Source organism: Caloenas nicobarica, chromosome 8 (genome assembly GCF_036013445.1).
Source record: "Caloenas nicobarica isolate bCalNic1 chromosome 8, bCalNic1.hap1, whole genome shotgun sequence".
Taxonomy (NCBI): domain Eukaryota; kingdom Metazoa; phylum Chordata; class Aves; order Columbiformes; family Columbidae; genus Caloenas; species Caloenas nicobarica.
Window position 1 is genome coordinate 6397063 of NC_088252.1, and position 13565 is coordinate 6410627.

The 13565-nt window shown below is 43.5% G+C and overlaps 1 protein-coding gene across 2 annotated transcripts in view; it reads right to left on the bottom strand.

Annotated features, from left to right (window-relative positions):
• Positions 1–12114, bottom strand: part of AMER3 (APC membrane recruitment protein 3) — a 37469-nt gene extending 25355 nt beyond the window's left edge. For both annotated transcript variants that reach the window (XM_065639976.1, XM_065639977.1), the window contains exons 1-2: positions 12031–12114; positions 2121–5168 (exon numbers count right to left, since the gene is read on the bottom strand). In XM_065639976.1, coding sequence (XP_065496048.1) covers positions 2139–5147 — 3009 coding nt within the window. In that variant the 5' untranslated portion in view covers positions 5148–5168; positions 12031–12114 and the 3' untranslated portion in view covers positions 2121–2138. The remainder of the gene's footprint in view (positions 1–2120; positions 5169–12030) is intronic.
• Between the last annotated feature and the right edge of the window lie 1451 nt (positions 12115–13565).

Here is a 13565-nt window from a genome sequence, read left to right on the forward strand (position 1 = left end):
GCCACTTGATACAATGCAGTAGAAAATGCCCCCTGTTACCACTTCTGACAGTCTCAGCAGCTATGACTCTCTTCTCTGTTTCTACCAGGAAGCAAGTGACTCCTCAAAATTAGAATCCCTTTGTGCGTTCCTAGCCTGCGCAGGCAGGGATATTCTTAGCAGTACCCTGTAGACTAATATTCACAACAAACTAAAAATATCAGGCCAATTCATACATTGAACTGCTCTTCTAACCTTAAAAATCTGTGCCTAGCACCGGTTTCTTACATATACTAGCTATGACTTGAAGTCTTTCCTTGCCTATACTGAATTTTTCATTTCAGAAATAACCTAATAGAAGCAAGTAGTTCTAAGGACTATGGTGTGTGCTTGGATGGCAAGTTCTGCCTAAAAATCTGGGGGTACAAGAAGGTGGCTTGCTAGTCAGCATTGTTTGCAGGATAGTTTGCAACAAAAATGGAAACAAAACAAAAGAAAATCACTTCTTTCACTAGAGGAAGACCCAGTTCACTGATGAACAGGTAGTAACTAGATGATGCGTTAGTAAAGGGTATTGATGACTCTCAGTCTCTGGCCATTAACCTAATGCAGACCCCTGAAAAATATGCCTCCCTGCAATGGGTGACGTGTTAGTGGGGAAGGGCACTGTCACAAAGATGTCACAAGATCGCAAAGCAAGTGGCTGAATCTCCCAAGAGTTGAAAATGTAAGGATGTTTCTGCCTCATGCAGAGAGAAATACTGTCCTTTTTAGTTTGTGCTGCTTGGGAAGCCCTTAGAGATGACCAGAAAACAGTCACACTGCTGTGAGCAACAAGAAGCATTGTGTTCTCTGGGTTCCTCCATTCGATATTGAGCCGTTCCTTAATTCTCTCTCCTGGCCCTTGCTGCAGCCTCCTCTCCATTTTCCACCACCTCCAAAGGCTCTTTCTGAGAGTGCTATGGCTGGGCAGAGTCCAGCCAATCTGTCAGAGTTGCCAGGGCACATAACAGAGAACTTACATGGGTTTAAACTTCTAGGATAGATTTCCTCTCAGCAGCTGGAGGACAGAGGATTTATCATCTAGCATAGTTAGAGCAGTATGTACAGATGGCGTCTGCTCTGGCCTAAAGCCTTGTGTGACAGGCCAATCTGAACCAGCACCATGGCTGTGTACTTGAGCAGCTCTTTCAGGTTTACAACAGAGGTATTTCTTACCCTATGTCAGAGAACAAATTCTGGATCTCCCTATATATGTAAGTGTGGGTCAAGGATTTTCAAAAGCTCGAGGCGCAGCACAGAGCCTATAATCCCTCTCTTGAGAAGCCTGTCAAGCTTTGCACGTGGAGCATACCTTGTCTTCAGCTCTTGCCCTGCCACAGCGCTGTTTGGCCAGAGACCAGCTGTATCTACTGGAGAGAGATTTGAAGCTTGCAACCCTGTTAGGAGAACACCCTTTTGGTATACTCGGCAGCAGCAGCAGAGTATTGCGGACTTTCCCTTGTGCTTGAGGGCACACCGTACGTATACAACTGCAGGACAGGGTATGTCTGTCTGCCCTGTGACTTAACGTTGCAGATCTCGGGCTTTCTCCTGGGACCCCTTCTGTAGCAGCTCACGCCTCAGGACTCCAGTAGAGAGCTCTGCCTGATATCCAGTTATCACTCCAGAGGGAAGAAGCAGGGCATAATTTTTGTGTTGTTATTAAGTAGTAAGAGGATTTAATGACCTGGTAGTGAGGAATCTGAGCTGAGTGCTGCCAGCAGCCTGTGGCCAGGCAGCCATATCCATAGTGTTGTTCCAAATGTGGCAGATCCTGGAGTGGGAGAAGGAAAGATTTTCCCTGCTTCAGTTGGTGTGAAAACTGCTGCACCTACATGGGAGATGGGGCTTCAACCTTTGCATGTGACTTGTAAGACTCAGGGAATGTGATATTTGCTATATGTGGCCCCTGGTTTGGGCAAATGTGTCATTTAAATTTTGATTACTCTTAACTACCACTCTGAAGTGGAAGTTAAGAACAGTGGAACTGGAAAAGTGAAAAGCCCTGAGTGTGTATCAGACTCCACTGCCCTAAGTGTGAAGTTGGAACAGATGTTACCTTTTTCACATGTAATTTCAGACACCCCATAGCCACTCACCTTCTCAACGCGAGTGCGTTACTGGTGGTTCCTCCCTGTCACTGCTGTCCCCAGGGTCACAGCCTGCGAATTTGGGGACAGAGCGCTCCCTCCAGCCAGACCCATGTGGGACATCTCCGCAGAGCTCCATGGCCCTGGGCTGCTCGGCTTGGCCTCCTCCAGCTGCAGCAGGTCCGCGGGAGAGACTGAGCTGCTGTATGAAGTTTGTGGAAATGTAGCAGGTATGTCTGAGCAGACAGAGTTAAAGAGAGGTAAAAATGTTGGTCTGCTAAGAGTTGTAGCAGTGGCAGAGTCACTTGGACTGAGGTCAATTGTAAAGTCTTTTAAATAGGAGAGCGCTTGATTGTTTAGCTGGGCATATTCAAAATTTATCTTGCCTCTAGTGACCTCACCTAGGATTTTTGCTCTGCTTCTCTGATCTTCAGAGCAAATTTGCTCCGCGTTTTGCTTCAAATGATACAGACTGCCAGACTGGAAACTTGTCTCATAGTTGTATTGGTTTGTGCTAGGAATACTGGAGTATTCTGGATTTGGGGCAATGCAGTTACATTCATTTTGCAAGAATAACTTGTTTTTGTACTGAGACATCTTACGAATGATGTTGTTTACTTCATTCCCAATGCATTTGTCTTCCAGGTGTTTATTTTCATAGCTGATTTTTAATGATGCCACTTGTGTTACACAGCGCTCTAAGAGCTGCACTATGTTAGTGCTGCTCTCCGTTGCTGTGGGGCTAATGTAGCTCTGGAAGCGTCTGAGAGTCAGAGGCTGCAGCGGGTTGTCACAGGAAATAGAGAGAGAGGGGTACATTGGTTTATTTCTGTCCTCCCTCTCCAGGGGATCCAGGAGTGAGGTCTCAGCAGTCTTGTAGGAGTAACATGATTCTACTTCGTGATTATCATCTAACGAAGGGTTTTCAGAGCTCTGGGAGCCACTTTCTCTGTTCAGCTTTTCTGGCAGTGGGTTTTTATCTACAGATGTCTCGCATCCTTCTGAAATTGTCATCTTCTCATTCTTAGTTGAAGATGTCTGCAGATTATCTCCATTAGCCTGTGACTGTGGTGCATAACTTGATGCTTGGGTGGTTTCCACAGTCCCAGGCACTGTAGATGAATTCTTGTGGCAAGTCCCCTCCCTTCCTTGGAAATCCAAATTAGATGTGTTAGGGCAAGAGTCCAGGCTGTGGTCTCTTTCAGCAACATTTACTGAGGAGGCCTCAGTGGCATGGTCGCTTTCATCCAACAATGCACAGAGGTTAAATGTATTAGATTCTTCCTTGCTTGGTTTCTCCTGTTGAGATTCTGTGCTCACTTTCTGTTCTGGGCTGGGTGGGATCGACGAATCATTAGATTTTTCTGGCTGTGATTGAGGGCTCTGAAGAGACTCAGGGGAGGAAATGAGCCCTGAGTGTTTTCGCAGCCAGTTTATTATCCCCATGGTCAGTGAAAGCTCAGTATCGCAGAGCTTTAGCAAACATTCTTTGCCTTTCCACGTGCTGTGGAAAAAACCCTGGCTGATAATGTCTAGAGTTGGCTGCGAAGCCATATTCTCCTCAGCTCCAACATGAAAGCTGTAAATGGACAAAGGGATTTCAATGGCTTGTTCTGAAATGCTTTCAGATGTGCACAAGTCATCGTCTAGGACTGGGTTTATTTTGACCTCATTTGGGTCATAGAAAAGCTCATAAAGGGCATCTCCACTGTAGCTGTCTCTTGGAAATCTACCTGGGACCCCAGGGGTCTGAGCTTCCTTCATTTCATCATCTTGTCCAGGAGAAAATGAATCATAGTAGCCTTCATCGCTTGTGGATGTGGATTCCTGGTTGTCACTTTTCGGCGTTCCTGTTTCTGTGGAGCTCTCTTTGGAATTACCACCATCTTTAACAGGTGACACTTGGGGGTCTGTCACAGATGCAGCAGCCTGGCATCCAGCCTTTTCCACATCAGGACCAGGTATCTTCAGTAACTTCTTATCAAACAGAGCACTCTGATGTAGCCTCACTGATTTGTTGATGTTGTCCCAAAACTTTGCAAATTCAACAGTCTCATTCTGCCCAGGGGAGGCCAACTGCTCCACACCCCCTTGGAAAGAGCCCATGACAGGGCTGTCTTTGTGCTTGCCTCGTCTCAGCAGAACTTCTTTGCTGTTCTCCAGCTCCAGGTGAGCCGAGCTCTCATCAGCAAAGATTTCCCCACAGCCAGTGAGAGAGTCAAAGCTCTTCAGGGAGGCGACGTCTTCACACAGAGTGTTGCAGCAGTCGTAGGAAGAGTCAGACTGCAGTTCGCTGTCTGAGCAGTCTTGGGACAAGCAATCAGCTGCAAAACTTTCTCCAGTTTTGAAAAGATACTTTGCAAGACGCCCGGACAACTCATTCTTGCAACCTGGAGAGGACAGATTCTTCTCCTTCTCAACCAGGAATGGAAGGCTGTCTGGTTTATTTTTTTTTATATGAAATATATCTCTGAGCCCTTTCTTAGATCTCTTGAGGGAAATTCTCTTCCTGGGAATGGTTTTAGCGACAGCCGGTACAAAAGGCATCTGTGGCACAAAGTTCCTGTAATCGATCATCTGGCTGCTGCACGCAGACTGGCTGGGGCTGACCACACACTCTTTCTTACTGCTGGAGCTGGACATCCCCGAAAAGCTGATACTATTGACAAGTCGCGCCTTACTCTTTCCAGAAAAACCTTCCTCACAAGCCCTGCTGGGGCTGCACTGCTCTGTTTTGTCTGCCTCACTAACACAGTCGTGGGTTTTACTCTTCCTTACAAGTTTGTAGGAAGACCCAGATGATTTTTCCAGGCTATTGTCACCAGCTCCATTCCTTGCTGCCCTGGTAGAAAATCTGTAGTTCTTGTGCGTGGCCAAACATGCCAGCTGGACTTCAGCTACACTGTGGTTTCCCTCCAGAGCTGCCTTTTTGTCTTTCCCAGTATCGTCTTTGTTGATAGGAACTGTGTGCACTGGTGGCACCTTCTCATGTTGCACACTGGATTTAATGAAGGTCTTTCCTCTCTTGAGCTCCATACTGCTTCCTCACATCTGTTTCTGTAAAGAAAACAACACAATAAAAATATTGTGAGGCTGGAGGCTAGCACTTCTAAAACTGGAGAGCAAAGGGATGGATATTCAGCATTATACAATTGCGTTTATTTGTCACCAGGAATTTCTGTCACTGAATCATGGTATTGCATGAGAAACAGATCAAGTGAAACTGGAGGTACGTTGGCAATGGCTGGAAGATCCAGCAAGGAGAAGACAGTACACATTAGAGCTTGGTAGCTGAGGCTCAGAGAACATTTTGTCTGTTAGAAATGGAGGCGTCTGGATTTACAATTATGACTGCAGGATGGCTTTTAACAAGATAGAGGTACTATTTCGAAAGTAGAAGAGGCATCAATGAAAAGCAGTGTCTGAGGAACTTTAACATGCAAGTGTGTGCATCAGGGATCAGCAGTTCACAAATCTGTGCCTTTGAAGAGGACTAAGAGCTCAGGGTGGGAAATCTCCTGAGAAAGCAGATCAAACATCTGACACATGATGCTCAGTTTATATTAAAATAAGCCTTACTTGTGAATAGAAAATCCATAAACCTTGGTACTATCCTGTGGAGCTGAATTACTGTTTTTGCTTCCTCCTGAGTATAAAGTATAATTTTCTGCACTACTGCTTTTATTGTAAAAAGTCAAAAACGCCACATTGAAAATCACTGTTAATTATGACAGAAGCATCGTTTCTAATTTGCAAAGACCAGTGTAAGTACATTGAGGCATTGCCACACTGAATCTGCATTGTGCATTGATTAGCTATTTCTAAAAATACTCTATTACCTGTATCAATGCTCATTGTGGTCTCTGCCTATTTGGTTTTAGCCATGATGCTTTCAGTTTTCCAGCAGTTATTTCATGGACACGCTTGCTCCTTTCCTGCCTTATTGAATATTGAGTAAGTCAATGGACTTACGTAAAGGTAGGTCAGGGAAGAAGCAAGCCCTTCCTAAAAGCTGTTAGAGAAACCAGGTTTTTACTGGATGGGAAGCAGGACAAAACCTTCGAGTCCTGTTCTTGAAAGAATATGCTTGGATCTTCCGTTCATGAGACTTCAGTTAATGATTTCTCTTGTTTTGAATTGTGTAGATGTAACTAAAACCATTTAGAGCCACTGAGCTCTGCAACACACACACACACAATACAGTGCTATCTCTAGCACTTGTTGACAAGCTGTATGTAACATCTCTGATGAAATGCAAAATCCCCAATACTGCCTTGAGAACAATCTCGGACCCAGACCTGCACCCACTACGGAGACCGCCAGGGAGATTTTAAATTCAGCAGCACGCCTAGCCTTTGTACGTTCTTAAAGTACAACTTACAGCAGTCTTTAGTCCACCTTGCGCTATAACAGCTGTCTGTAGCCTCCAGAGGCTTTCCAGTTGCCAGGGCTTGCTGAGAACAGCAGCACTGGCCAACACCTCACCAGATATGGGTCTGGCAGCTGGCAGTTGTGTCACCTGCAGCACTTCTCCAGCGGGCACATCAGTGACAGCCTGTTTCTCATAGGAGCTGCAAACTGGCAGGTGATTAGCAGTGTTTACAACTAAATGTAGGTCAGTGACAAAAGGTAGAAAATGTAAATGTAAATTGTGACTATTCGACATCAAGAGTATGGTTGTTATGGAAGACATGGTGGGTGGTGATAGATGGGTGTCTGTCAGTATGGTTGAGATGTTGGCACATTTATTTGTGTTTGGGGCTGTGTGTGAGTATTGCAGAGCATTCTTAATGAAAGCCTGTAAACATTTTACTACACTGTCAGGTGTCTGGAGTTCACTGCTGCTGCAGGAAACTGGTTTTGCATATTCAGAAATAGGTCACTGGGACATGATTATACTCCTCTTCTGAAAAGCAAGGTGTGATTGAGAAGAAATCCAGTGTGCAGAACTCCAGCAGAGCTATGAAAACAATTGGAAACAGCTGATGCAAGACCAGTTATTAATATGTCAAAAAAAAGTGTCTGACATCTCAGTCCTTTGCAATTGTGGAAGTATTAATAGGTTCTGTGTCCCTGCGGGAAGTCCTGCTGCTGAGAAGCTCCTTAGAGGGCTGTGCCGTGGTGAATGCTGGCGTTACAACAATGCTATGTAGGACTCTCTGAAGTCCTGCAGCTGTTTCTGCCCATTCCAGCTATTAAACAATGGTCATTTTTGTAGGAAATTGCATACTCGAGAAGTTTTTCTCTAGATACATGAAAAAGGTTTTTAGCAGTGGATTTGTTTTATTGTCAAGTATGAAACATTAAAGCTAAGAATTCAGGATGTCAATAGATAGTCTTTTGAATAAAGAAATCTTTGGTCTGAATTGTATCTCCTTGATAAGAAACACAATGGACTACTAGTTTGATAACTGGGTCTAGAAACTTTGAGGCTTGTTCTTTTTTTTTATAGATTAGATGAACAGTTTTAACATGAAAGCCCAAATGGCCTGAATAGTGTCTGTACTGACGATATATGTAGTATCATGTAAGATACACTGGTGGTAGCCTATGCTACCTTTTCTGTTTCATCTGATGAGGAAAAAAAATAAGTTAGCTGTTGTTTTGTTTGTTTGAACATCTTCTATACATATAATCACTAACTTTGGACTCTGTTTAATGTCTCTATTTAATCCCATATATTCTTTTTCTCATTTTCCCCCAGGATTCATGCAAGACTAATTAGTATCTAGTTCATTGTTTCATCCTGCTTATCCTGTTTTAACACTGACACAGCTTTGGGAATCTTCCCCATTAAAAATGTTATTAAAAATGAGCACCAGGAAAGGGAAGATCTCATTCAACTCTTTGAGGGCACTTAAGGGCAGGCTACCAGAGCCTGCAGATTTTTTGAAATGTTTGTCTCAGATGCTGTTTTGTAACTTCCCATACGATGAATTCCTCTTCATCCTCACATGATATAAATTATCAACGAGCTTCTTTCCAAATACAGAACAGAGGTATTTATGCAATGCTGCTCTCTTTATCTATTAATACTTGTAGCATTCTTGGTTGTAATGGACCATACCATAACACCTTTTTTTCCTCTCTGCAGGGATACAGTTATATCTCCAACTCCAGAAGCTGTACCAGTGAATTTAGAGACAGATTAAAGTGCTATAAGGGAAAGTTACCCTCCAGTGGTTATGTAAAGCTAATCAAAATTCTGTGAAAAATTATTCTAGGCGTTTAAAACATGGTACATCTCTGGGATTTCTTGACTGGTGCACTCAGCTACACTGTTGCCTGCCTCTGCTCCTTTTTAATTATTCTCTTGAACTTCACTTGCAGTGTATCTCTTCTTCCACAGGGATAAAGGGTGTATGAGGGACTGATTTCCACCTTTGCAAAGGAAATATATTTTGCAATTAAAAATCACTGTAAAGAACAGAAACCTGTAGAAATGAGCAGTCAGTCGGCTAAGGCTAGGTTGTTCTGTTTCAACAGGCTCTGGGTGTTTTCTTTGTTAACGTTACTTGACCTCTTTTTTTAATATCTGTGAAATTACTTGTGGAACACATGTTTAAATAGATAACATGCTTGAATCTCATACTGGGCTACAGTTTAAAAGTAATTTACAATTATCTTAGGTGCAGCAGTGCTGAGACTTCCCATCTACAGTAATCGGTACTTTTATCTGTCTTGATCATACCAGCTGCTCACTTTTAGGATTTCACAAATGTCTAAGCAGGCAATTAGATCCGGATTTTGGGCTTATACTATCATGGAAATAAAGTTTTGGGTTAAATTTTAATAATATTGCTTATAAAATGCAGAGATTCTTCAGGCTCAGACAAATACCACAAATACCATTTTACTGTGTCTGTGGTTCATCTAAAAGTAAATAAAAGTTTTAGAATGGGAAGGCAAACACAGTCCTGTGGGCTGAGCCTTGGTTTTAGGACAGTCAAAGCAATTGCTCATAGTCCTGGGTTACAAGGACCTGAAGGAGACTGAGTTAGGTAACTGTTCTGCCTCATAAGAGCCAGATTCAGGTGTCCTAAATTCTGCCTAAGTCCAGGTCCGCAGACAAGGAGGACAGAGAGGGTGCAGTGGAGCTGGACTGGGTGTTCATCGGGAAGCAGGAGGAAGCTGAGTGGAGGCAGGATCCCAATTATCCCAATAGTGCCTCTGTAATGGGGGTCAGAGACAGAGGGGTCACACTTGCCTCTGCCCGTGGCCCCCAACCTTTCTGCCAGGCTGAGCTCCCCACTGTTTTCCCTCTCTGGAGGAATGAGGGGAAGACTTGCTTTGGTTTTTGGGCTGGTGTCAAAGTTATTATCTTATACTAGCTTATCTCACAGCGGAAAGGTTTGTTTAGGTTACCTTCTAAGAAAAGGTAAAATAGGTTGTGCTTCAATGTGTCAGTAGCTAAAGTAGCAGTCTTCTGGATGTAACTCTAGCAGGACCATCCTACTGGGAAGGTAGAAGTATCTGCTTCAGTGAGGTTGTGTGGATAAGAACAATAGTATTGTGAAGAGGAAATTTAGATGATCTCTCTGGCTTTGGCAAGTTTGGCTCAAAATGCCTTTTGCTTAAGTAGGAAAAAATACAACTAAGGTTCATTTATTCCCAAATCTTGTCAGCTGTCTGGCTTGGACACTCTTACTTGCTTCTTTGATGGGTAATTTATACATAAGTGTCTCTCTCGGAGACAGAAATAAGCAAAATTCAGAATATAGTAGTTGTTTTGCAGGGGAGATAGGAGTGTTCTTTCTGCTTCTTCACCTTTAGTTCATTCTTAAAATTGGCAGGTTGTGGAAATGGTAGTTTGCTGCCTCTTGCTAAGCAGAATTGTGCATGCCACTTGGATTCTTAATTTAACCTCCCTCCAAGTGTTTTCCTTTTATTAAATGAAAGACTTGATAAACATTGCACACTCTTTTAGGGTTTTTAACTTAAAAAGAAGAAAAAAGCTCTATTTGGATTGCTCTTATGTTTTAGGATACAAGTCTGGAGTGAGTCCAAAATCCCTTTTCTGCAAGTGGCTTCATATCAATCAGACTTAAGATCCTGAGTATCAGAGTTGCCTTTGAAAATGTTACCCCTGCTTTCCAAACAAAAATGGTAGCATAAATTTCCTGAAAACATGTCTGTGGTTTTGGCATTTGGACATGTATTATGCTTAAAATGGATGCGCTTTAAGATGCAATATTTTAAAAAAATATTTCTTGAGAAATTGCATAATGGGAAAGGGAAAAAGAAGAGAGCGCTCTGGGAGACTCTCCCTTGCTATGCCTAGTTAACCTCAGGAGGATTTTTGCTGGGTGCCAGCTGGAAGCCCTAAAATGCAAAAACAAGCAAGCATGAGGTGGTGAGAGCCACAGCTACTTTTAAAGTCAGTGGGCAATACTAAATTTTAATGCTTAGGATCTAATCAATTAGCAATGCAGAAAGAACAGCTGGTGCTCCCAGAAAAGTGGGAGGGGGGGAGTATTTTTGGAATAAGACTTTATTTACAGTCAAAAGCCTTGACTCTCTATCTCAGAAGATAAAAGTTAATAATGGAAATACTTACTAATAATCATGATAATATATTCCATATATTCCCTTAATTTGATTTTTAATTACAAAGCAATAAAATGCTTCCTTACTAGAGGGTAGTGATATCCTGTCTGCAGTTATAGTCACACTGTTTCTAGTAAGCAAATAAACACAACAGTTCTTATGGTGAAAATGAAAGAGGATTTTAAAGCAGGGCTCATCTCCTCACCTAAACTGATTACCCTGCTAGTATCTCATCTCCATTAAAAGACAGAAAAGAACAGGCTAGAAAGGATGGAGGATGTAATCAGGGACAGGCATGATTCAGGAAACAGAAGAATGTTTATTTTTAAAGACGCCTGTGTGACACACAAACCTGCATTGAGATCACGCCTCTTGTTAGTACTCCTCATCATCGTTAGGGGCTCTATCTTATCATTCCCCTTAATCATTTGTCTCTCTTGGGTAACCCAGGATGTCTAATTATTTGCATATACATTTAGGTCAGGCAATGGCTTTCTTATGAAGAACCAGCAAAAAGCACATCGGTGTGTTTTTCTTCAACCTCATTTCCAATGAGCACACAAAGTAAAATCTTATACTCCACAGCAGAATACTAGAAGGATGTGTAGTTAAATGCTTAATCTTATTAGCGATGTGCTATAGGGAAGCCTGAACCTTCCTTTGAGCCCTGCCAGCTGTTCCGTGGAGCTCAGGATTTTTCATAGTAAAATTAACCACGTTTCTACTCCCAGTATACTCTCCTGCTGTGTGCCGACAGGAGGGACCCCTGTGGGAACAGAAGCACCCACAGTGTCCCCCAGCCTCGCGTAGGGCACCCACGGTGTCACCCAGCCCCGCGTGGGATGTGCGGCAGGGCAGCAAGAGGCTGAGACTATGACAAAAGGAGGCTCCTTCTCTGACAAAACCTCTGCACCCCTCACTCAGTTTTCTTCTGTACCTGAGGCTGAAAGAAATGTAACTGCTCAAAATGTTCCAATTACACCATGTAAAAGGGCAGCATAAACTCCTGCACAGGGAGCTATCGAATCATCACTCTATTGCTGGGAGATGGCAGCTGAGCAGAAATTTGCACTGTGTACCTGTGAAGGAAACAGGGCATTTTTACTTGCCCTGGCTGGCAGCCTGTTGGCAACAGACAGCAGTGTTAATGCTGTCAGCTTTGGATGTTTTCAGTAATTTATTGCTTTGAATGAAAGTAGGATGTACATTATATACAGACAGGCATGCACTTGTCAGATGTATGGAAAAATAAGTAAGAACCAATGCTTTGAAAATGAGCAGTCATCCCAAAATAATAGTCACTGTGTCAGAGCAAAGGAAATGCCATTGCACCAGAGCAAACAATAAGGCAGATCACAAAAATCCTACTCACCATGTTTTATCCCTGAGCAGAAATCCTCTTTCTCTCTCCTAGCCTTGCTACTGAGGCTGGTCTTTATCCAGAGGCTCCTGTGATGCTTTTTAGATCCTGAGGGGTTGGACCACTGCTGCTCTCCAGTGTTACTCTCCACCCCCTGTCTTTTCCTCCTCCTTCTTCCTTCATCTCCACCCCCTCATTCCTCCTGCTTGTAGCTTTTTCGTACCTTACATAGATTCTAGGCTTCCACATGTAGCTTAATTTAGGAAAGATGCTTATTTCAGCCATCTGCTTAATGCCGTGGAAATGCCTCCATTGCTAAGGAATAAAAGCCCAGAAGGTAAGCTTGGGAGTCCTGAGCCAGCATTTTGGTTCCTCTCTATATGACTGCTTATTAAATACGGAGGAACACATCCAAATTAATTTCATTTCTCACATATTGTTTTCCTAGGATTCAGGAAAAGTGGTCCTAACACGTTCTAAGGTTAGTGAGGTGCTTCGCTGTGCAATGTATGCAGATTATTGGACTGTGCTACCCTTTGTAAGGCTTTTGTTAATGCTGAATTTAGGGAGAGTTTCATGTGGGTGTAAAGTGGTGTAAGGGGAGAGAGTGGATATTTCTGCTGGCCAGTCGAGTGCCCGGTGTCAGCCTTGTATTGCCTTCATCAAGCATGATTTATCAAATTGTTTTTACAATCAGTCTAACTTCTGCTTCAGTGTGCAGTGAAGTCAACATCCGATGTTGCAACATCATTCTTTGTTATATAGAGGAGTTTATCACAAACACAAGGGCTTTAATTTCACAAAAGCGTAAAGCTGGCGTCCTCACCCCAGCCCCTCTCCTTGTGAAGGGCTTCCAACCTGGTCATATCTTGATTGTCCCTCCCCATTAACTCTCCTCTGAGTCCTTCACATCAGTCTTTCAAACACACTGCTTGTTGAAACACCGCTGTTGGGCGCATAATAGGAGCCTCTTAAGCCAAAGTGTATGCCATGGAGCAGGGCCTTAATCCAGTTCAGTAGCTCTCCTGTGAGCTGCAGTTTAGCTGTACTCCAGGATGCGGCAGGAGTTTGTGTACAGACGGGTGTATCTGTGGGCAGTTCACGCTCCTGATGCAGGGGCTGATAGCGCGGTTACCCCGAGGTACCTCTCGGATGATTGAACAGCAAGTTTAGACAGGTCCAGTCTGTGCAGGTATTCGGAAAATCCTCCAGCTATGTATGAACTAAGATGAGTGTTCCCCCACAACTGGAGCGGATGCATCAGTCACAGAGCTGATCTCTTCTGTCCCAGCGTGACAGCAGAAAGCGAACAAAAGCCTTGACCTGCTACCTGTTCTCATCTTCTGCTCACCGTGTGCTCTAGCTGAACCTTGGAGGTGGGGAAGGAGCTTCAACTTTTGTGCTGTCTAAGCTTCTAAAGCTGAAAAATGTGCCAGTTAACCTTAAAGAGGGCAGAACAGAGTGCTCCTGCTCTGAGTGCCAGCCAGTGAGCCACTGAGGTGTCCCCGATGGTAGAGACTGGAAAGTTACAGCCTGGGAAACACTCT